Source organism: Diaphorina citri, unplaced genomic scaffold (assembly GCF_000475195.1).
Source record: "Diaphorina citri unplaced genomic scaffold, Diaci psyllid genome assembly version 1.1 scaffold1133, whole genome shotgun sequence".
Taxonomy (NCBI): Eukaryota; Metazoa; Arthropoda; class Insecta; order Hemiptera; family Psyllidae; genus Diaphorina; species Diaphorina citri.
Genome location: NW_007378562.1, coordinates 43,591 through 67,424, shown reverse-complemented (window position 1 = coordinate 67,424; position 23,834 = coordinate 43,591). Strand labels below are relative to the sequence as shown.

General features: G+C 38.0%; 1 protein-coding gene and 1 long non-coding RNA gene across 3 annotated transcripts in view; one reads left to right on the top strand and one right to left on the bottom strand.

Moving 5' to 3' along the window:
* LOC103514395 (protein takeout-like) overlaps positions 1-20,614 on the bottom strand; it is a 37,161-nt gene extending 16,547 nt beyond the window's left edge. Inside the window, exons 1-2 of the mRNA XM_026827377.1 lie at positions 20,415-20,614; positions 20,156-20,277 (exon numbers count right to left, since the gene is read on the bottom strand). Coding sequence (XP_026683178.1) covers positions 20,156-20,246 — 91 coding nt within the window. The 5' untranslated portion in view covers positions 20,247-20,277; positions 20,415-20,614. The remainder of the gene's footprint in view (positions 1-20,155; positions 20,278-20,414) is intronic.
* The window catches only part of LOC113469555, a 43,505-nt gene that overhangs the window by 6,561 nt on the left and 13,110 nt on the right, over positions 1-23,834 (top strand). The window lies entirely within an intron of this gene.

Here is a 23,834-nt window from a genome sequence, read left to right as displayed (position 1 = left end):
TTTTTTTTTTAAATCAAATTATTACATATGTACCTACTCATTTTTTAAGGACCACTTTTTCATTATTCCACGTTCTTTTACATTCACGCCTATCAGAAAATGGAAAAGTTAGGTAATATTTCCGTCCTGAGCAGGATTCAAACCCAGCACCTCCGGGCTGAGAGTCTCTTACGGCCACAGACGTGGGCTTCCTTTTAACCTGTCCTAAAATCATCCCTGAACAAAATCACGAGTACAACTTTTCCTTTGGTAGGGATAGAGGCATAAGCATCTCATATAATATCTCCCGAGATTAAGGACTTTTTTGTTGGCACACAAAAGTTTTTGACGAATAATGCCGAAGTTTCATATCAATTCCTCCAGAGAGGTATGTAGGTTGTGATTAATTCCTCCAGATATACATACTTATAATGATGAAAAATATGCTGTTGACATCTCAACTTTTGTTCTTCATGTTATCCCACAGGACCGTCAAAAATTTAATAATAAAGGGTCTCTATTTATGTTGTTCGAATAGGACTGAAAAGTCCCTTTACTCCAGCAGTAAAGGGACTTTTGGGGCCACGGTTGTTCCAGTGGTAACGCGCTTGCTTGCCATGCAGAAGGTCCCGGGTTCGAATCCCACCATCGACAAAAATTTGTACTCGTTTTTCGATTGCAAATATTTCAACGGGTTACTTTCTGGTGTTCCCGTGTTGACCCAGCACCTAAATGGGAAGTATTGTGTCTCTTCTCGCCCATCTGATGAGAGGCATACTACGGGATGGGCATGCTACGACACAGGCCACAAGCGTCTAATGTAGCAGTTGTTCCATTGCTACGAAATAAAAACGGCGGTGGAACACTAATCTTTTTTTTCTTTTTTTTTTTTTAAGCAGTAGGCCCATTACTATTATTGTGGTCAAATTCTCAAATTGCTGAAGACTCCGTACCTTTGCGAAGCTCCATATCCTTCCTTCTCCTAAATTACAATGTTGATAAAATTCCATGCCTTGGCCGGGATTGAACCCACGCCCTCCTGTTTACCAGGTAAGGCGAGTTTACCACTACGCCATCGAGGCAGATCAATGGGTTGATGAAAGGTTAACAATTAACCCAATTTGCGTGCGAAAATCACGTTTTTTCCATCAGCACAGAAACGTGATGCTAAGAAAATTGTCTTTAACCTACACACAGATGGTAATGCGTTCTAGGTGAAGTGTAGGGTGAGTGCACCAGTTGGTGGTCAATGTCAGAAAAGGTGCGACTTTTGCTGAAATCTAACAGTCAGAGTACAGCTAACCGTTTCGTAGATTCGTATAAGCTTAACTCATCCCCACAACTAAGCCTCAGAGTGAGCTTTTTGTGTACAGCTAACCGTTACTCCGAACCGTTAAGGTGTGTTCACACCGGACATCGATCGATGTCGACTGACACGTTCACACTGCCTCGATAACATAGTTTTTTCTCGTCGATCGACAGTCGGCCGGACTCTGTTTGGACACACCTTTACTCCACTGTGAAAAAAAAAAATTAGGGTGCCGGAAGCCCAATCGCTGGGTTCCGGAACTCCAATATGGAACTCTACCTCGGTAAGCCCGACACTTTAATATAGCATTCCAACAACCTAAATCAGGGGAAGTAGCCCAATAAGAGAGTTCTCCCACCCTAACTTGTGGCACCCTGTCACCAATTTTTTTTCGCAGTGTGTTCTAGGTGAAGTGTAGGGTGAGTGCACCAGTTGGTGGTCGATGTCAGAAAAGGTGCGACTTTTGCTGAAATCTAACAGTCAGAGTACAGCTAACCGTTTCGTAGATCCCTATAAGGTTAACTCATCCCCACAACTAAGCCTTAGAGCTCGTTCACACTGCGTACTATCAGATTTTTTTCTGGGCCGTTTTTTTTTCTGGCCCGGTTTTTTTTTTCTGACACGCAATACATTTTAAATGAGAGCGTTCACATTACAGTCGTTTTCCGGAAACGGTAAAAAAAAAACGTCCCGGTAGATTTCAAGATCAGATTTTGTCTCTGGAAACTGAGACTTAGAGTGTGCTTTTTGTGTACAGCTAACCGCTACTCCGAACCGTAAATGTGTGTTCATACATAGTCGACCGGACATCGATCGATGTCGACTGACACGTTCACACTGCCTCGATAACATAGTTTTTTCTCGTCGATCGACAGTCGGCCGGACTCTGTTTGGACACACCTTTACTCCACTGTGAAAAAAATTAGGTTGCCGGAAGCCCAATCGCTGGGTTCCGGAACTCCAATATGGAACTCTACCTCGGTAAGCCCGACACTTTAATATAGCATTCCAACAACCTAAATCAGGGGAAGTAACCCAATAAGAGAGTTCTTCCACCCTAACTTGTGGCATCTTGTCACCAATTTTTTTTTCTCAGTGCCCTTTCATGTAAACTGTAAAGGTTTATATTGGTACTCTTACCCTATTCTGCATGTATGTGGTGTGTACGTACGTCCGAACTTATCTTAAAGAAGGTTGACTTTAATTGGATAGAGAGATTTAGCAGATGAAATCTTGTTGATCAAGAACTTGACACCGAATCGAGTAACTGGATTCTTGAAGACTTGAATCAACCTTACGGCAAGGTCGGCACCAGGCTTAACCTTACAACCTTTGAGGTTTGGGCTAGGTCAGAAGTGTTTATAGTCGTTTAATTGACTTGGGTCACTTGGCTGTTTGCAAGAGGTAGGTTCCTACATAAGAGAGTCACGAGACTAATAGAGATTTAGACTATGTACGTAGGATTTAGATTAAATTTTAGTGGACGAGTGAAGTGAGTTCAAAATTTTAACTAAAAAATTTCGTACCTTTTTCAGTTTATTTTGTTTGTCTGATCGTTCGTTTTTTTTTTTTTTTTTAAGCTTGATAGAGGGAACTGTAACTGCTAAGGTCTTATCGTCTCAAAAGCGAACCTAGAGTTTACAACCCGCGGCCTAGCGCTTACAAGGCAGACGCCCTACCCTCCAAGTTAACTAGGCTGGTATTTTCGACCTTTAAAACTTATTCGGAGTTTTGACCTCAGAATTGAAATTTTCACAACTTTTTACGTAGGAATCAACCGTTTATCCATAATAAATTTTCATCCAAATGCAGGATAAATAAGGTATAGGTATTCTATTCTATTTTTTACCCAAATGCAACAGTTCTATTTGCAAGCATCTCTGGAAGTCAGGTACGACGAAACGAAAACAGAGGTTGCCTTCATCTTCATCTGCTCCTAATAATACGTTGCTAATTAGGGAATTATTAGATCCAATTACGTGTCGGGCGTATATGCGAACGAAGATAAACAAAGTCCTCTTCAATTCCGACATATAATTTGCAAAAATTTCATTCCGATAACTAGGCTGGCACTCAATAGTCTCTGTCATGTGTTTTATAATAATAGTGCTTACTGCTCGCATAGGACTGAAAAGTCCCTTTACTCAGCAGTTGGCTACTACTATTATTGTGGTCAAATTTTCAAATTATATTGAGGATAAAATCCCATACCTCAGCTGGGATTGAACCCACGCCCTCCTGTTTACCAGGCGAGCGCCTTGACACCACCGAGGTAGGTGTTATATGATAGAGTTTACCTCTTACTGGCGCTCAGGCCCGCTTTCGGGATGATAAGACATTAATAGTTCCAGTACTTCCAGTTCCCTCTAGGAAACCTAAAAAAGGGGATTGACAGGCCATGCAATGGGCTAATCGTGTAGGTATCCACTAAAATTACTCATCGCATAGTCGAAATTCTACAACCATAATAATGAACCTCGTAAAAAACTCGTCTGACATTGTGAAGATGAAGATTTTTTGGCGAAAGGTAACATTACTCGAATAACTTTGACAAGATAAATAGTTGTGGTATCTGTTTAACTTAAGTTTAAACTTATCTCCATATGTTAAAAAAAAAAAAAAAAAAAAAAAAAAAAAAAAAAAAAAAAAAAAAAATACCCACTCGTAGGTACATTAAAATGGTCTAAATAAAAAAATCAGTTTCAGTTTACTTTGTTCAGTGGTTCCTTTCTCGTAAAAGATTAAAGACTTTTTTTTTTCAAGAGTTTTCAATGTTACAGCGGAGGTCTTGTGTTCCCGAAATCGAAGAGAACAAGATAAGAGAACTCCAGTCGTTCCGAGAACGAGCCTTATCTGTTTCGGACATAGTTCGTCCAGGGCGGGAATCTACCTAGCGCTTACAAAGGCGAGCTCTCTTCCAAACTCGGCTGGTGAAACATGAAATCAGACTGTAAAGATTGTCATTAACATGTCAAAGGAACGTAACATCCTTTAATTCTGCCACGAAGAGGTAGGTCGAGAAAACGGAAGAGCGTCAGAAACGAGAGATAAAGAAAATTAAAGGAAACAAGTAGAAAGGAAGAGAGGATGTAATGGGAGAAGGTGTAGGAGGAGGAAAAGGAAGAGAAGAAAAAGAAAGGTAGAGAAAGGAAGAAATTGTAATGAGAGAAGAAGGAGGATTAGGTAGTGATGTAAGGAGAAGAATAAGAACAAGGCAGAAGAAAAAGAAATTGTAATGAGAGAAGAAGGAGGATTAGGTAGTGATGTAAGGAGAAGAATAAGAACAAGGCAGAAGAAAAGGAGGAGGAGGAGGAGGAGAAGAAAGAAAAGGAGCAGGAGGAGGAAATATAACGTAAGGAACAAGATGAGAATGGAGAAGAGTGAAAGGAAGAGAAGGAGAAGCAGAAAGAGAAGAAAGAAGAGAAGGATGAAATATAATACAAAGAGAAGGAGAAAGAGAAGATAGAACGTAAGAAGGAGAAGAAGAAAGAGAAGATACATGGGGGAAAACATTAATTCATTTTTCCTTCCAAATACGCAACGTTATTATTTTATCACAAAGTTTGAGAAAAGTTTTGCAAAAAAATTTTGGCAGGAGAATGAGGGGGGGATGAAAGAAACACACATTAAATTGATATGAAGATTTCAACTGCTTTAACGAGAAGCTATACAAGAGGGAGAGGAGAAGTAAGAAGAAAGAGAAGGAGAAGAAGGAGGAGGGGGAGGAAGAGGAGCAGGAGGAAGAGGAGGAGAAGAAGAAGAAGGAGGAGAAGAAGAAGGAGGAGAAGAAGAAGGAGGAGAAGAAGAAGGAGGAGAAGAAGAAGGAGGAGAAGAAGAAAAAGGAGGAGGGGGAGGAAGAGGAGGAGAAGAAGAAGGAGAAAAAGGAGGAGGAGAAGAAGAAGAAAAAGGAGGAGGAGGAGGAGAAGGAGAAAAAGAAGAAGAAGGAGGAGGAGAAGAAGAAAAAATGAGGGGATTTGAGAAATGTGGCCCTTGTTAGAGAACTAGAGAAGAAGTAAAGGTAATAAATAAGGCCCTGAACAGAGAAAAAAAGGGAAATTCTGCTGCTATATGCAGGAGGCCTACCTCCCTTTAGTGACCTATCCCAGGGATATTTTCAATGTGCAAGGTCAAAAGAAGAACCAAATCTAAATAATTTCCCTTGCCCCATGAAATTCTAAAAACATCCTCCTCTTGAATATATATATACAAAATTAAGCTTGCTATAAGAGTTAAGCTTGGATTAACTATTTGATGGATTAACCTCAGACTTATTACAAGCTTACGAAACTTACTAGAGCTTACTAGTTTGTGAAAAACTTTGTACCGAAAAGTAAACCAAGATAATCCCTATTGTATTATGATGTATGTGTACCTTTATAAAAACTGGATGATATTTTCGGATAATTAAGTTTTTACACTACCTAGTACCTACATAACCTATTGGACTATTAGTGGGTGTACCAAATTTGCCATTTTTTTATTTTAGTGGGTGTTCCAATAAAACCCCCAAATTTTCCCTTTTCCACTTCTCTATTTACAGACATAAATAAGTACCTATAATATGTGCTCTATTCTTACAGGACCAGCTGTAGCACGTTGACAGACTGTACCAGTCCTTGAAAGGTCACTGAAGTTAAGAAACATTGTGCGTGGTTAGTATCTGGACGTCTAACTAGAGTGAAAGGAAGAGAAGGAGAAGCAGAAAGAGAAGAAAGAAGAGAAGGATGGAATATAATACAAAGAGAAGGAGAAAGAGAAGATAGAACGTAAGAAGGAGAAGAAGAAAGAGAAGATGAAACGGAAGGAGAAGACATGGGAGAAAATCTGAAAGAGAAACGTTAAACTTTTGTGCTATACAAAATCTGCAGGAAAGCAGAGTTTACGTCAGATCTAAAGTTGATATCTCTATACCGCCCCTGAGTTCTTTATGGGAGCCACGTGATTTTTTGGATGAGAAATAAGGCTCTAAATAGAGAATGAGTGAATTTGAGAAATGTGTCCCTTGTTAGAGAACTAGAGAAGAAGTAAAGGTAATAAATAATGCCCTGAATGGAGGGGTTTTCCCTCCCTTTAGTGACCTATCCCAGGGATATTTTCAATATGCAAGGTCAAAAGAAGAGCCAAATCTAAATAATTTCCCTTGCCCTGTGAAATTCCTGTCTAAAAACATCCCTGTCTTGAATATAAATATCCACACATAAACTTACATGGGGGAAAACATTAATTCATTTTTCCTTCCAAATACGCAACGTTATTATTTTATCACAAAGTTTGAGAAAAGTTTTGCAAAAAAAAATTCGGCAGGAGAATGAGGGGGGGATGAAAGAAACACACATTAAATTGATATGAAGATTTCAACTGCCTTAACGAGAAGCTATACGGGCGGGAGAGGAGAAGTGAGAAGAAGGAGGAGGAGGAGAAGAAGAAGAAGGAGGGGGGGAGGGAGAGGAGAAAGGAGAGGAGAAGAAAGAGAAGGAGGAGGAGGGGGAGGAAGAGGAGGAGAAGAAGAAGAAAAAGGAGGAGGAAGAGGAGAAGGAGAAAAATAACAAGTAAAATTCATAGAGGTCAAGTTTTCCTACCGTGGATTATTTCAGGATTGAGTTCAATCCGTGGTCGGCCTGGGTATTCATATAAGGTACATATAGGGAAATCCTCGATTCATCTTAATCCCGAGTTGGTAAACTCCCAGCATAGTTCACTCCATTAATCCACCTTTCATTAGAACTCCCTTCAGCAACAGGCAACAGGTCAAGAGAAACAAAAGGTCGAAAAACACACACACCACAAAAAGGGGGAGGGAAAAATTTCCCTCGAACAAAAAAGCAAAGTTCCCAAACAAAAGAGAAAAAGTCCCCGGTCTCATTTGAACATAATTATTTATTCAGTCCCATTTTAAACATATTCGGGAATATGTTTTATTCAAGAACAAAAACCACAGGAGTTTCCAATGTTGTTCATTTCAATGTTATTAATTTGAATGTTGTTCATTTCAATGGCCAAATGACCACCTATTGAACAGGATGCTTTTCATGTAAGGGTGGTGACATAATAATACTTTTAATTCTGGTGATACCTACATAATACCTGATAATGATACTGATGGTGATGTGGGGATACCTAAATAAAACCTAATCATCATACTGATGTAATACCTTTTGATAATGATATTGATGTTCATCCCTAAGTGCTACTGATGATGTTGTTAATTCTTATGATGATAATTTTTGTAATCTAAATATTAATGAACACATAGTTACAAGAAAAGGCTGTGAGAGGAAAAGGTAGTTGGAAACTAATATACCCGTGTTTATACCAGGTGGTACTTTCAGTACCATATCGTCACTTGGGTCCGATTTTCTACCACAGGCCTGTTTTCTGGACCACACAGTAGGTTCCTGAATAATAAAAACTAAAAGTGGATATATATTTATATTGGGTACATTACACGGATTACCTACAGTTATTTAGGTAGGTACTAGGTACATATGTTGGTATAAAATTTTCTTTCAATAATAAAGTCGACCTTTTTCAGCCTGTTGCAAGTTTTCCTATAACGGATGTAGGTATTAAGTAGCTTAGAGTTTAATGAAAACTAGAGAGGCGAGAGGAAAGGATCAAGGGAGTTAATAAAATGTATTGGAAAATGGAAGCGAGTAGGAGGGGGATGAGGAGGCGGAATATCGAAGGAAGAGACGGTAAAAAAGGAAGAGGAGACTGAACGAGAAGGGGAAAAGAAATGGAGGAGGTAGAAGAGGGGGGGGAACCAGAAGGAGGAAGAGGAGAAAAAGGAAGAGAAGGAGGAAGAAAAAGATAACGAGAACAGGGAGAGGGTAGAAGAAGAGTGGATAAAAGAAGATAAACAAGGGGGGAGGAGGAGAAGAACAAGAAGGTGAAAGGAGATGAGAAGAAGGAGAAAGAGGAGATGAGAGGGAGGAGGAAAAAATGAGTTGAAAATCTAGGAAGAAAAAAAAAGATAAAGCAGAAGAAGAGGAGTAGGAGGAGAAGGAAGAACACAAGAAGGGAGAGGGCTTAACAATTTAATCCCCGTATTTAAGTAGGTGTATTTATAGGGTAGTGGCCCTAGCGGGGATCTGTAGGCTTGTGCTTCGAGTCCAGGTCAAGTCATAAAATTTAGAAAAGATTTTTTCGCACTAGGTCGCGGGTCAAATGGGAAGAACTTAAAAATACTTCATGTATAATGGTTATATTCATAGGTAGGATTACTCTTTGTATGGTTTTCTAAACTTATAAGTATGTATTGTATTGTGCCTTTAAATGACCACCAAATAGAGGTTTATTTATTTTATTTGTAGGGTAGTGGGGATCTGTAGGCTTGTGGTTCGAGTCCAGGTCAAGTCATAAAATTTAGAAAAGATTTTTTTGCACTAGGTCGCGGGTTCGATTCCCGTCCGGGGTGAACTTTATCCTAGCTTTCTCCTATCCTCTCACCCTTCTATTTTCGATTTTAGGACAGTAAGACCTCTGTTGACGTTTTAAAATTAAATTCCATCTATCTACTTAATCAAAGTTCTTCTTAGTAGGTTGGTTCGTACCTGTACCTAACTACCTAATACTTCTGATAAAATTTCTTTTCTTTTTTTTCATGCAAATAAAAATGGAAAATCCTCTCCAAAAGAAAGCAAAAACTTTGCTGATGCCACATTTTCAGCAAAAGTAATATTGCCTGAATATCTGTTGACGCCATACCTACGTTACATATCTAACGACGTTGTTTACAGTGACGAACTTTCTTTCTTTTTCCTTTCTTTATTTCTTTCTTTCCTTCTTCTTCCTCTTCCTTTTTATCTTTTCCTTCATCGTCTTCTTCTTTCTTGCTCCTCCTCCTCCTCTTCTTCTACTTCCTGCCCTCCTCCTACTTTATTGTTCTTCATCTCTTCACCATTCTCTTCTTCTTCTTCTTCTTCTTCATCATCATCTTTTTCTACTTTCAATTCTCCTTCTTTGCCTTCTTCTATTTCTTCTCCTCCTCCTTCTTTCTTGCTCCTCCTCCTCTTCTTCTACTTCCTCCCCTCCTCCTTGTTCTTCATCTCTTTACCATTCTCTTCTTCTTCTTTGTCTTTTTCTTCTTCTTCTTCTTCTTCTTCTTCTCCTCCTCCTCCTTCTTCTTCTATTATTATTATTTTGAAAGAAATAAAACTTCTTCTCGTCTTCGTCGGTTTTTCAGGTTTTCCAAATTGAAAACATGTGTACTTGGGAAACTTGGGAGAGAGATATAGAGGGAGAAAGAGAGATAGAAAGTGTGAGAGGAGCAGAGATGAAAGAGAGAGCGGAAGGGAGGGAGAGAATTAAAACAAAGAATGGATTTCAGAAGAGGAGTGAAATATAAAGAGAGAGAGAGAGAGAGAGAGAGAGAGAGAGAGAGAGAGAAGAGGGAGGGAGGGAGGGAGGGAAAGAGATTGAGAGATGGTAAAGTTTTTCCCCAATTGTAATATTTCTGCTGAGATTGGAGCTACGTTTCCCTTATCAGTCTGTGATGTACTTCTGTGTATTACAGGAATAGGAACTAGGAATCTACACTCATCATTTATTTTTCACCGAGCGAGGCTGGGGTAGTGTCGTACTCGCTTTGTAAACAGGAGGGTGCGAGTTCAATCCGAACCAAGACATTGAATTTAATCTTGACTTATCCTTTTTCTACGGACCCAGGACCTTTTTGTTGCGCCACCGGTCTCTAGATGCTGGGATCGAACAGTCCTAAGAGTGAAGAGGTACTTTTAGCTACCTATCTAGTCTGACTACTGAAGGACGAGTTTAACCCCGTTTTTAGAAACTTACAAAACTTCCCTGTCTTGGTTTTTGTTTTTGACTATCCGGAAGGAAAAAAAGGAAGCGAACTGCAAACTAGTAGCTTTTCTTGAAGGATATGAATGGGAAAGTTCGAGTTTAAATAAACACACACTAGAATGTTTCAAGTAGAACTTGTCTACTGTGTAGTGTGTATGAACAGAGTGAAAGGAAGAGAAGGAGAAGCAGAAAGAGAAGAAAGAAGAGAAGGATGGAATATAATACAAAGAGAAGGAGAAAGAGAAGATAAAATGGAAGGAGAAGACATGGGAGAAAATCTGAAAGAGAAACGTTAAACTTTTGTGCGATACAAAATCTGCAGGAAAGCAGAGTTTACGTCAGATCTAAACTTGATATCTCTATACCGCCCCTGAGTTCTTTATGGGAGCCACGTGATTTTGTGGATGAGAAATAAGGCTCTAAATAGAGAATGAGTGAATTTGAGAAATGTGGCCCTTGTTAGAGAACTAGAGAAAAAGTAAAGGTAATAAATAAGGCCCTGAACAGAGAAAAAAAAAGGGAAATTCTGCTGCTATATACAGGAGGTAGGGGTTTTCTCTCCCTTTAGTGACCTATCCCAGGGATATTTTCAAGATGCAAGGTCAAAAGAAGAGCCAAATCTAAATAATTTCCCTTGCCCCATGAAATTCTAAAAACATCCCTGTCTTGAATATAAATATCCACACATAAACTTACATGGGGAAAACATTGATTTATTTTTCCTTCCAAAAACACAACGTTATTATTTTATCACAAAGTTTATCAATATGTTTCCCTTGCTACTTAATATTTAAAGGGAAATTCTGCTGCTATATGCTTGCAGGAGGTAGTTTTTCCCTCCCTTTAGTGACCTATCCGAGGAACATTTTCAATATGAAAGGTCAAAAGAAGACCTAAATCTAAATAATTTCCCTTGCCCTGTGAAATTCCTGTCTAAAAACATCCCTGTCTTGAATATAAATATCCACACATAAACTTACATGGGGGAAAACATTAATTCATTTTTCCTTCCAAATACGCAACGTTATTATTTTATCACAAAGTTTGAGAAAAGTTTTGCAAAAAAAAATTCGGCAGGAGAATGAGGGGGGGATGAAAGAAACACACATTAAATTGATATGAAGATTTCAACTGCCTTAACGAGAAGCTATACGGGCGGGAGAGGAGAAGTGAGAAGAAGGAGGAGGAGGAGAAGAAGAAGAAGGAGGGGGGGAGGGAGAGGAGAAAGGAGAGGAGAAGAAAGAGAAGGAGGAGGAGGGGGAGGAAGAGGAGGAGAAGAAGAAGAAAAAGGAGGAGGAAGAGGAGAAGGAGAAAAATAACAAGTAAAATTCATAGAGGTCAAGTTTTCCTACCGTGGATTATTTCAGGATTGAGTTCAATCCGTGGTCGGCCTGGGTATTCATATAAGGTACATATAGGGAAATCCTCGATTCATCTTAATCCCGAGTTGGTAAACTCCCAGCATAGTTCACTCCATTAATCCACCTTTCATTAGAACTCCCTTCAGCAACAGGCAACAGGTCAAGAGAAACAAAAGGTCGAAAAACACACACACCACAAAAAGGGGGAGGGAAAAATTTCCCTCGAACAAAAAAGCAAAGTTCCCAAACAAAAGAGAAAAAGTCCCCGGTCTCATTTGAACATAATTATTTATTCAGTCCCATTTTAAACATATTCGGGAATATGTTTTATTCAAGAACAAAAACCACAGGAGTTTCCAATGTTGTTCATTTCAATGTTATTAATTTGAATGTTGTTCATTTCAATGGCCAAATGACCACCTATTGAACAGGATGCTTTTCATGTAAGGGTGGTGACATAATAATACTTTTAATTCTGGTGATACCTACATAATACCTGATAATGATACTGATGGTGATGTGGGGATACCTAAATAAAACCTAATCATCATACTGATGTAATACCTTTTGATAATGATATTGATGTTCATCCCTAAGTGCTACTGATGATGTTGTTAATTCTTATGATGATAATTTTTGTAATCTAAATTAATGAACACATATAGTTACAAGAAAGGGCCTAGAGCTGAAAAAGGTAGTTGGAAACTAATATACCCCTGTTTCTATACCAGGTGGTCAGTTCAGTACCATATCCTCACTTGGGTCCGATTTTCTACCACAGGCCTGTTTTCTGGACCATCCAGTAGGTTCCTGCATAATAAAAAACTAAAAGTAGATACAGATTTATATTGGGTGTATTACACAGATTACCTACTGGTAGGTATGTATGTAAGTACAAAGGAAAGTATGTATAAAATTTTCTTTTAATACCAAAGTCGACCTTTTCAGCCTGTTGCAAGTTTTCCTATAACGGATGTAGGTATTAACTAGCTTAGAGTTTAATGAAAACTAGAGAGACGAGAGGAAAGGATCAAGGGAGTTAATAAAATGTATTGGAAAATGGGAGCGAGTAGGAGGTGGATAAGGAGAGGAGGAGGGAAATGAAAAGGAGGAGGTGGTGAAAAAGGAAGAGGAGACTGAAAGAGAAGGGGAAAAGAAATCGAGGAGGTAGAAGAGGAGAGGGGAGGAAAACCAGAAGGAGGAAGAGGAGAAAAAGGAAGAGAAGGAGGAAGAAAAAGATAACGAGAACAGGGAGAGGGTAGAAGAAGAGGAGATAAAAGAAGATAAACAAGGGGAGAGGAGGAGAAGAACAAGAAGGTGAAAGGAGATGAGAAGAAGGAGAAAGAGGAGATGAGAGAAAGGAGGAGGAAAAAATGAGTTGAAAATCTAGGAAGAAATGTATTGGAAAATGGAAGCGAGTAGGAGGGGGATGAGGAGAAGGAATATCGAAGGAAGAGACGGTAAAAAAGGAAGAGGAGACTGAAAGAGAAGGGGAAAAGAAATGGAGGAGGTAGAAGAGAAGAGGGGAGGAAAACCAGAAGGAGGAAGAGGAAAAAAAGGAAGAGAAGGAGAAAGAAAAAGATAACGAGAACAGGGAGAGGGTAGAAGAAGAGTGGATAAAAGAAGATAAACAAGGGGGGAGGAGGAGAAGAACAAGAAGGTGAAAGGAGATGAGAAGAAGGAGAAAGAGGAGATGAGAGGGAGGAGGAAAAAATGAGTTGAAAATCTAGGAAGGTTTGTCGCAATTTATTTGCTTAGAGGGGCTAACTACAAGTACAAAGTACATACGATTTTACTTTTCTTTTGCTTGATTGCAAGTGTTCTGGTTTATGGTTTGTCGAAATTCATTTGCTCAGAGGGTCATAACTACAAACAAGTACAAAATTACAAATACTTCTGCTGGATTACATATATTAGGTATCTATACAATACACTTATACACTTTTGTCTTTGATCTTAGCTGAACATGTCGCAGTCCCCAGGAAATTGAAAACAAAAAAATTTTTTTTTTAAAAAAAAAAAAAAAAAAAAAAAAAAACAACAACTTTGGGAATTTTTGGACAGTTTTCTTTTGTGTTCACCAGATAAATGTGCTTTCCCCTCCCTCTCTCTCCCCCCCTCCCCTTCCCTCCCTCTCTGCCCTTGGACTCTTGCTTTGACCAAAATTAAAAGGAGAGGGTGATAGTTCTCTTCTTCCCTCTTTGTCATACCCTTCGGAAACAATTGTCCTGCTGTTTTTCTTATCTCTCCCTTTTCTCCTTTCTCTCTCTCTCTCTTTCTCTCTCTCACTCTCTCTATTTCTCTTTATCTCTCTCCCTCTCTTTCTCTCTCTATCTTTTCCTCCATTCCATTCATTGTAATTAAAACAAAGGGTCCTTTTCTCTCCCGCTTTTCCCTTCTTTTATCTCTAGATTCTTCAGTGTTCCTACCTCTTTCTCAACTCTCTTTCTTCCCTTATTCTCTCTCCCACTTTTCCCTTCTTTTATCTCTAGATTCTTCAGTGTTCCTACCTCTTTCTCAACTCTCTTTCTTCCCTTATTCTTCCTCCTCCTACCTATACTTTTCTTTCATTTCCCTCTTCCTTCTCTCTCTCCCTCATTCCATTTTCCCTTTCCTCCCTCCCTTCTTTTGTCCGCTACTTTTCTTTCATTTCCCTCTTCCTTCTCTCTCTCCCTCATTCCATTTTCCCTTTCCTCCCTCCCTTCTTTTGTCCGCTCTCTCTCTCCCTCTGTACAACTCAGAGTAAAGGAATGGAAATACAATCTGTCCCAGATTTATTGCACGTGAGCTTGTACTCGTATATATGTACCTCTCTCTCTCCCTCTGTACAACTCAGAGTAAAGGAATGGAAATACAATCTGTCCCAGATTTATTGCACGTGAGCTTGTACTCGTATATACCTATGTATAATGTACCTACATACTTTCGAGACACGTGAATGGCAAAGCATAGCTTGAACTTACTACAGTCAACTCACCTATACTATGGTACATATAGCCAGATTCTATGGTCAATGGTCATATACATACCTAGAGGTACAGCAGGTAGTCCTTAGGTATATTCACCTTCAATATGTCCAGGTATTACTTAATACCAACTTCCACACCGGCAGCGTAAACCTCTTCAGTGCCCGCCTAGTGGGTTAGACCGAGCAGTCACATTACGGTTTACTTGCGCAGGTACACCTGTGCAAGTAAACCTTCCGGTAATTATAATCCGTAGTTCAGTTACACCAAGGCAACATGTAGAATAGAACAGAACAGAATATACCTTGTTTATTCTGCTGGGATAGGACTGAAAAAGTCCCTTTACCCCAGCAGTCCAAATAAGGTCTCCTGCATTGTATGGGTTTAATAATAACATAATACACACTGTTTACAACAAACGACCTCCGAACATGATAATCTTGATATTTTCATGTTATCATGTTATTAATTATTACTGCATTAATGTCCAGAGAGTTGTGAAGAGGCTCTCACCACAAATAAATATATACATATATTTTTTTCTTGTTCCTACCGGAAAATCGCTGCGGTAAAGTTCAGCAATTTCGCAACCCGATTTCGCCTCGTGACTTGAGTTTGGCCGTCAAAATCGAACTTTGGCCTCTTGAACTACAAAACGAGTACGGATCGGTGGTCATCCGAAGGTTGACATTATGTCTTAGATGAGTGATTATCCTGTGACCATAATCATATAATCATTACCTATCAGGTATAGAGATAATGGTTACCCATTACTTATTTACATACCCTTAACTGTTATAGGGAAAAAATCGAACCTGTTTCATAAAAGAAAAAAGGCAAACTATCGTGTTATGAACTTATACTTATCAGTTCAATGCAGATTAAAGACCAGCGGCGATAGCACGTTGAATGCCCTAGGTCCCAATGGATCACTGAAGTTGGAGAACGTTGGCCGGCCGTAGAAGCTTAACCTGAATTTTAGGGCTGTTTGTCCCAACACCTAAGCCGCAGAGTGGGCTTTTTGTGTACGGAGTTCAGCAGATTTGTCCGTATTAGTTAATATCTGAATTGTTGACTGTCGGACAACCACGTGATCCTGGCGTTTCACATACCAACTCAGGCTTGGTCAGCGGTTAGCTTAATGTGAGAAGGCGTATTATTATTATTATTATTATTATTATTATTATTATTATTATTATTATTATTATTATTATTATTATTATTATTATTATTATTATTATTATTATTATTATTATTATTATTATTATTATTATTATTATTATTATTATTATTATTATTATTATTATTATTATTATTATTATTATTATTATTATTATTATTATTATTATTATTATTATTATTATTATTATTATTATTATTATTATTATTATTATTATTATTATTATTATTATTATTATGATTATTATTATATTTTTATTATTATTATATTTTTATTAACATCTTAAACCCCTTTAGGAGTTACAAAGAATGTCTGAAAAAAGTCCCCTATGGGACCCCCCCCCCCTAAGGTGCGATTGGTCCTAATTCCACAGTATACCAAATTTCAACAAATTTAGATAAATTCTATGCCGAATTTCGTCAAATCCATTTAATTTGAATGCCCAATTTCATCAAAATCGTACAAACTATTCGAGAGTTATGGTGAAACAAACAAACGAAACATATACAGATTTCCTCAGATGTACATACGTACATAGACTACATAGTCTAGTCATTAATCATTAAGTATACTATGTTACTCGTACTATTCATTAAATAGTCCAGTCATTACTATTAAACATTTCAAACTTTAAAGTCTTGAGTCATCCATTGTATCGCGCTTTGTGGGTAACTTTGTTCACCAAAAATAAATCTAATTTTTATCCAGCGCGCTGCTGTTCTTCAACGTTAAAGTCAGTCGATCCTGACGAATCACCGAGGTTAACAACGGCCTGTGTGGTTGCTATCTGAACGGTTGACAGAAAAAATCCCTGGCTACCTTTAAACCGTCAATATCGTCGTTATTTTCCACACATCCTTCTTGTACGAATAAAACCTTTATGAATGCCCTTTTCCTTTTCTTCTCCTCCTTTTCTTCCTTCTTCTTCTTGTTCTTTCTTCTCCTTCTCCTCCTCCTTTGCTTTTATCGGGACATGCTAATAAATTTCAGTAAAAAAAAAGTGATAAAAGAAGAAAGATATGAAAAATAATCACCATGTCGGAAATAATCTCGGCTTTTTACGAATTTCTTACACACAATTTCACTCCGAAAGTAGAAAAAGGAGAGAGGAAAAAATGTCCTTTTTTTGTCTTTTCGTATCATAATTACGGTAATACAGAAGCTCTTCAGGGTTTGCAATCAAACTCATAGGTACCGATTACGTCAAAAACTATGTAAATTGTAAATGTAATTTGCCAAAAATAGGCCGCGGGCTCGATTGCCGCCCGGGCCTTATTCTGAACGGATAATATTCGTTCTCAGAACGAATTCCTAAAAATACCTCCCTTCCCTAATTTTTTCTTCTCCTTCTTTTAGAGGTCCTTTGTATACTTTGTACTTCTACTTATACGTATTTTGGGACGATTAGACCTTAGAATTAACAGTTACAGTTCCCTCTGTCAAACGTCTTAAAAAAAGTTTACTCTGGCCAAATATACAACCAAAAAGCCCCTTCTCTTCACCAGACTAATAGAGTAGGTAAGTATACGTATAAGTATACAGTATACAAAGGACCTCTAAAAAACGGATAAAAAAATCAGAAAGGTATTTTCAGCTTGGCAAAAGTGTAAATTACCGAAGAGGACAAACAAGAATTTCTTGGCATAACGTCCTACATCCTACATCCTAACTGTGGCACAATTTCTACCAAATGATGCCCTACGGTGATATATGATTTAGGTATGTGGAATAGGTGATCACTCTACCCTTAAAAAAGTATAGTTAACTTCTATCAATCTACTTGCATAAAAAAATGGAATCCTTAACCATTATGACAATTTTCATCCTACCAAGAAGAAATTAAATAGTGACGTCATTATTTTAATAATACATTCATAATTCTTTTAAGCTGATAGCTAATTGTTCAAACACTCTGACGGCCAGAAAGGTAGTGTGAGAGAATGAGAAAGATGGGAAAAAGGCAATAGAAAAGAGAAAGACAAGGAAAAGAAGAGAGAGAGAAATGGGGGAGAGCAAGGTAAAGAGAAAGACTAGGAAAGGGAGAGAGAGGGAGGGGAAGTAAAGAGAAAGGAGAAGGGAAAAGAGCAAGAGAAGAGAGCACGGGAGAGAGGTAAATAGGAAGGGGAGGTAAAAGAGGAGAGGAAGAGAGAGAGAGAAAGGGAAAGACTAGAGAGATTTATATTTCCCATAAAACGAATTGTTTTCTTTTGCTATAATCAGGGCTGTCCAACATAGGCAGTCAAATTTCGGCCCGCGGTAGTTCTGGTCTGTAAAATCTCAGAGGCACTCGTAGAGTCAGTGGCTGAAGAAACCTTCTAAAGGTGCGTACAGAGTTGTGCTCTGCGCCACTGCTAAGGAAAATTTGTATGTTTGCCGTAGGCAAATGCGGGAACATGATTTCAGAAATGGGGCTGTCCAACATAGGCAGTCAAATTTCGGCCCGCGGTAGTTCTGGTCTGTAAAATCTCAGAGGCACTCGTAGAGTCAGTGGCTGAAAAAACTTTCTAAAGGTGCGTACAGAGTTGTGCTCTGCGGCACTGCTAAGGAAAATTTGTATGTTTCCCGTAGGCAAATGCGGGATCATGATTTCACAAATAATTTGAAAAATTCTATGCCGAATTTCGTCAAATCCATTTAATTTGAATGCCCAATTTCATCAAAATCGTACAAACTATTCGAGAGTTATGGTGAAACAAACAAACGAAACATATACAGATTTCCTCAGATGTACATACGTACATAGACTACATAGTCTAGTCATTAATCATTAAGTATACTATGTTACTCGTACTATTCATTAAATAGTCCAGTCATTACTATTAAACATTTCAAACTTTAAAGTCTTGAGTCATCCATAGGTGATTTTTTACCAGGCTATATTCTGAGATTCCACAGTTTGGTTAGAAGTTCAAGGGCATCGTGTCTCAACAAGTGATTATGATGTTGCTGAATTCGACCACAATGACGTCAGCAATACTTCAGCCAGGTTGGACTGCCTTGTACCTAGGTGCCAAAGTTGGTGTTCGTTTTATTTAGGACTTTAGGAGGTATTTTTTACATATTTTGCATATTTTTGGGGGTTTGAGGTCACTATAGGTATAACTGAATTTTTATTTTGCATATTTTTCGGGTTTGACGTCACTACAGGTATAACTGAATTTTTATTTTGCATATTCTATAGGATAAGAAAAGTCGTGTGATGTTTACACCAGATTTTTTCTCTTTTCTTCAAGAATATTTAGCAGATCTTTGGTACTGAAGAGACGAACTTTGGTACTCGGTTCGGTACTTTCCTATCAATACCAACCACTTTATTTCAATTATAGTTCGACCTTCGCCGATTACATAGACATAATTGTTTACATTTACCCATATAGGCTGTTATTTACCACAGTAGCAACATCATTTAACTATCTATGTATGTATCTATCTATATCTACACACATAGGATCAACTTGACCTAGGAGACTAGCGGTTTACTTTGGTTTTGGACTGAAGAATTTGAGTTTATTTTGTCCATACGTCCTATTGGATACAAACTAATTATTAAGACTACTGGTAACTACCTATGTGCCAATCTAATTTCATTTGTACGTATTTACCAATCTAATTTCAGCAAATACCTACACATCTTTGGAAAAGCAAGCATCACGAAAAAGGCCGATTTACACGTTACGTCTTATCGTGCATTTCAAGAGTTATAGGTGCTAAAGGCTACCTCAGAAAAAGCTTTCGAAAGCTAAAAGCCACATATTTCAAGGACAGACTAGGGTTCTTAGTTCGGACTTGTAAGCGAGTACTCAGCAAAGTATCCTGAATACTGAGGACTTTATTGTTTTATTCAATTCAGCCGTTTCTGTTATAGCCTTGAATTTGTGAACTTAAGACAGCATGTTTTCTTCGCCATTAAAATAAAATAGTCAAGAACACATACTTAAGTATGTGCCAATATAGTCCCTGCGAGAAATAGGCCTTATTTGATACTTCGATAGGTAGGTGTCGAGTATTTGATAAAATTTCAGTAAATACCTACACATCTTTGGAAAAGCAAGCATCACGAAAAAGGCCCATTTACACGTTACGTCTTATCGTGCGTTTCAAGAGTTATAGGTTCTAAAGGCTACCTCAGAAAAAGCTTTTGAAAGCTAAAAGCCACATATTTCAAGGACAGACTAGGGTTCTTAGTTCTTTCGGAATTGTAAGCGAGTAGGTACTCAGCAAAGTATCGAATACTGAGGACTTTATTGTTTTATTTAATTCAGCCGTTTCTGTTATAGCCTCGAATTTGTGGACTTAAGACAGCATGTTTTCTTCGCCATTAAAATTAGTCAAGAACACATACTTAAGTATGTGCCAATATAGTCCCTGCGAAAAATAGGCCTTATTTGATACTTCGATAGGTAGGTGTCGAGTATTTGAAAAAGAATCTGGATACAAAAGCTCTTGTTGATACCTACTGTGAGATATAGGACCATTTCCTTTTACGACCTTGCACCTTTGGCAAAGGGGTTTGTATGAGTTCCAACAGCTAATCAAAAGTACGTTGGTGACTTACCAAACGGGGACTTCTTGGCGGCGTAGATTCTGGTGGGTAAACTAACCAGCAAGCATATGGACAAAATTACAAGACTGAAAATCGACTTCATCTTTGAAGAATATACGAACCAAAAAGCAAAAATTGGTGACTTACCAAACGGGGACTTCTTGGCGGCGTAGATTCTGGTGGGTAAACTAACCAGCAAGCATATGGACAAAATTACAAGACTGGAAATCGACTTCATCTTTGAAGAATATACGAACCAAAAAGCAAAAAAAAAACGGGAACAAACTAAAATCGGCTAATTTTCACTCAAAAGCTGTCGAAAAGCTCACGATCACACAAAACTGAAAACTTGAGATCAAAACTGAAACTTTGATGGATCAAAATTCAAATCTGAACTGAAATTTTGAAATTTGGCGATTTCTAAAAAAAAGGAAAAAATCTGTGATTCTTTCGCGAAATTATTCCGAAATGTGGGGGAAAATTCTGAATCCCCGAGAATCACATGTGCAGCACATTGCTTCGTATCTTAAAAACTCGTCAGAAACATCACAGCTACAAGAGGAAGCAAGAAGAAGAGCAACAGTAAGGGAAAAGGGAAATAAACATCAGCAACAATAACAATGGCGTTTTCTCGCAAAAGTTTGTGTTTTCCGAGGAGAGGGAAAAACTTTTCTTGTTTTTCTTCCACTCCCTCTTCTTTATTGTCTTTGTAGGGAAATGATGTTCGTGTATTTTCGAGGATTCGATTGGGAAAGAAAATTTGGGAAAGAAAATTGGAGTGGATAAGGTAGATTAGTAGGTAAGAAGTACATTAAGGTAATTTCTTTACAAAAAAAAAAAAAAAAAAAAAAAAAAAAAAAAAATCACGAAGACTTCAAAATAATTTACGAATGATAATGATACCTAGGTAGGTAAGTACTATTTGACCTAGACCAACAGACCAAATAAATTAACCTATAAATCTTTTTAATTTTTGCAGTCACTGCCAATAGGCCAACCTTAATTAGTTACCTTCTGTAGCTTCCTAGTAGGTAGATAACTATGTGCTAATACTGCTAATGTTGTACCTTTCTGTCTGGGTAACCCACTGGTCAAGCACTCATGTGGTAATCAGGAGGTCGCATGTTCGAACTCCAGTTTAGGCATGGAATTTTGTGTTCAATTATTTGAGAATTTGAATGCAATCTTGTTAAGTCGACGGTGCGACGTCGCCTGAAACCGTACACTGCCTCGACAACATGGATTCACCTCTTTACCGGGTCCCAATGCCAATAATGTTCCCTTCTTGCAATCATATATATAAAAAAAATAATAATAACAAGCTGAATTAGGAACTGCTAATTCTGGGCCCCCGGCAAATGTGGTCGGATAAAACCTCCCGTTTGAACGACCCTGTAGAAACATAAAGCTCCATCTCATTATTTCTGATTGAATCGCGAGCAAAAGAAAACGAAGGAAAAAATACATAGGTAATTTAAATACATAAAATTGAAAATAATAAAAAATACATAAAATGAAATAATAATTGTACCTAATTATGTATTTATTTATACTCTATATCTATAGGTACAAAAAACATACATACTTTTCGTACTTTATTTCTATGTTATTTTATTCATTTTCTCATTTTATTTGCATTGCTTTGTATTTTTTTTTCTTTGAGATGCAGGTTGACATCTAATTTAGGTACAATATAGCTTCGTTATAGCTGGGTAAAGTTACCTTAAAGCTTGGTAGATATACAGGGTGCCCAAATTTAAGACACCTAAAGTTTGCTTTTTGGTACCAGTTGGATCCCAAGTTTGCGAGGGACTAAGTATGTACCAGTTGGTTTCCAACTTTCCACACTTAAAATTGGTCATGGGAACCAACTTTTGTTCGTCCAGAAAAAGTAATTTCAACCTCTCTCAGCTTGGTACGTTATTTTTCGGTCACCCTGTGTTCGGCATGTTTCAAGTGCAGGCAGGGATATAGGGATATTAGGGATGAATGGAAATAATGTCATGCTCATGCCTATGTCTCATCTACTATGTAGTCCTATGTAATCAGATAGGACTATGTTTTGCTGATATGCTTAGAATCTCATTATTTGTAATTTTACAAAGGATTGAAAAAAAAAAAAAATATTCCTATTAAAAAATATAACTTTAAGTATATATATGAAAAAGGTTCCTTCTGAAGATTGTGGAACGAATGATGGATATTACTTCCATCTCTGACGGCCAGAAAGGTAGTGTGAGAGAATGAGAAAGATGGGAAAGAGGCAATAGAAAAGATGGGTGACTACCTGGGTAACTTGGGCAATCGCTGGCTTTTCCAGACCCCACTCAGACTGGGTGAGTTTGTGGGTAGGCTTGTCGCTGAATGGTGGGTAAAACCCTCCGTCACTAAAAATACAGTGACATTAAATCCTTTTAGAAATCCTTCCGTTAAATCCTATAGAAAAATTACATAAAAATGGAAAAATATGTACCCATACCCAGACAAGTTTCATTTTCTTCATGAAAACGGTGTCGCATGCTTTTGAAAGCACACTGTACTACGGTTCTCTTTTGAAAATTTCACCAAAGGGTTTCTGCAAAGGCTGACATCAGCAAATTACATGCGTTATCAGGAAAAACGTTTGCAGGAAAAGCCTTTTTCTTTTTGATGTTCGAATTCAAGACCAATATGCCCCTTGGAACAAAAATTGACAGTGGAAACTTGTGTTGTATTTTACAGGAAAGATGTTTACAGCAAAGGATAACAGTGCAAAGTTTGATTTAGCCTCGGGCTTGATTGAACAACAAAGTAAGTTGGTAGGTGTAAAGAATGAACTTTTGTTCCTTGTGATCTTTTGCTGATACCAAATTATATTAAGTACAAATTCACAATCTGGTAGGTAGTAAGTTAGTAACAATGTACCTTCCTAGCTTCCTACTTAGTTCAGAGAGCTTAAAAAATCGAACTTTGGCCTCTTGAACTACAAAACGAGTACGGATCGGTGGTCATCCGAAGGTTGACATTATGTCTTAGATGAGTGATTATCCTGTGACCATAATCATATAATCATTACCTATCAGGTATAGAGATAATGGTTACCCATTACTTATTTACATACCCTTAACTGTTATAGGGAAAAAATCGAACCTGTTTCATAAAAGAGACAGACACCGAAGCGAATACAATAGTCCGTCCCTTATACCTTTTTTTATTACTATTGTAATAATAAAGGAAGGACGGACTAAAAAGGCAAACTATCGTGTTATGAACTTATACTTATCAGTTCAATGCAGATTAAAGACCAGCGGCGATAGCACGTTGAATGCCCTAGGTCCCAATGGATCACTGAAGTTGGAGAACGTTGGCCGGCCGTAGAAGCTTAACCTGAATTTTAGGGCTGTTTGTCCCAACACCTAAGCCGCAGAGTGGGCTTTTTGTGTACGGAGTTCAGCAGATTTGTCCGTATTAGTTAATATCTGAATTGTTGACTGTCGGACAACCACGTGATCCTGGCGTTTCACATACCAACTCAGGCTTGGTCAGCGGTTAGCTTAATGTGAGAAGGCGGATAGCTTGCGAAAAGCTCACGATCACACAAAACTGAAAACTTGAGATCAAAACTGAAACTTTGATGGATCAAAATTCAAATCTGAACTGAAATTTTAAAATTGGGCGATTTCTAAAAAAGAAAAGCTCCGTGATTCTTTCG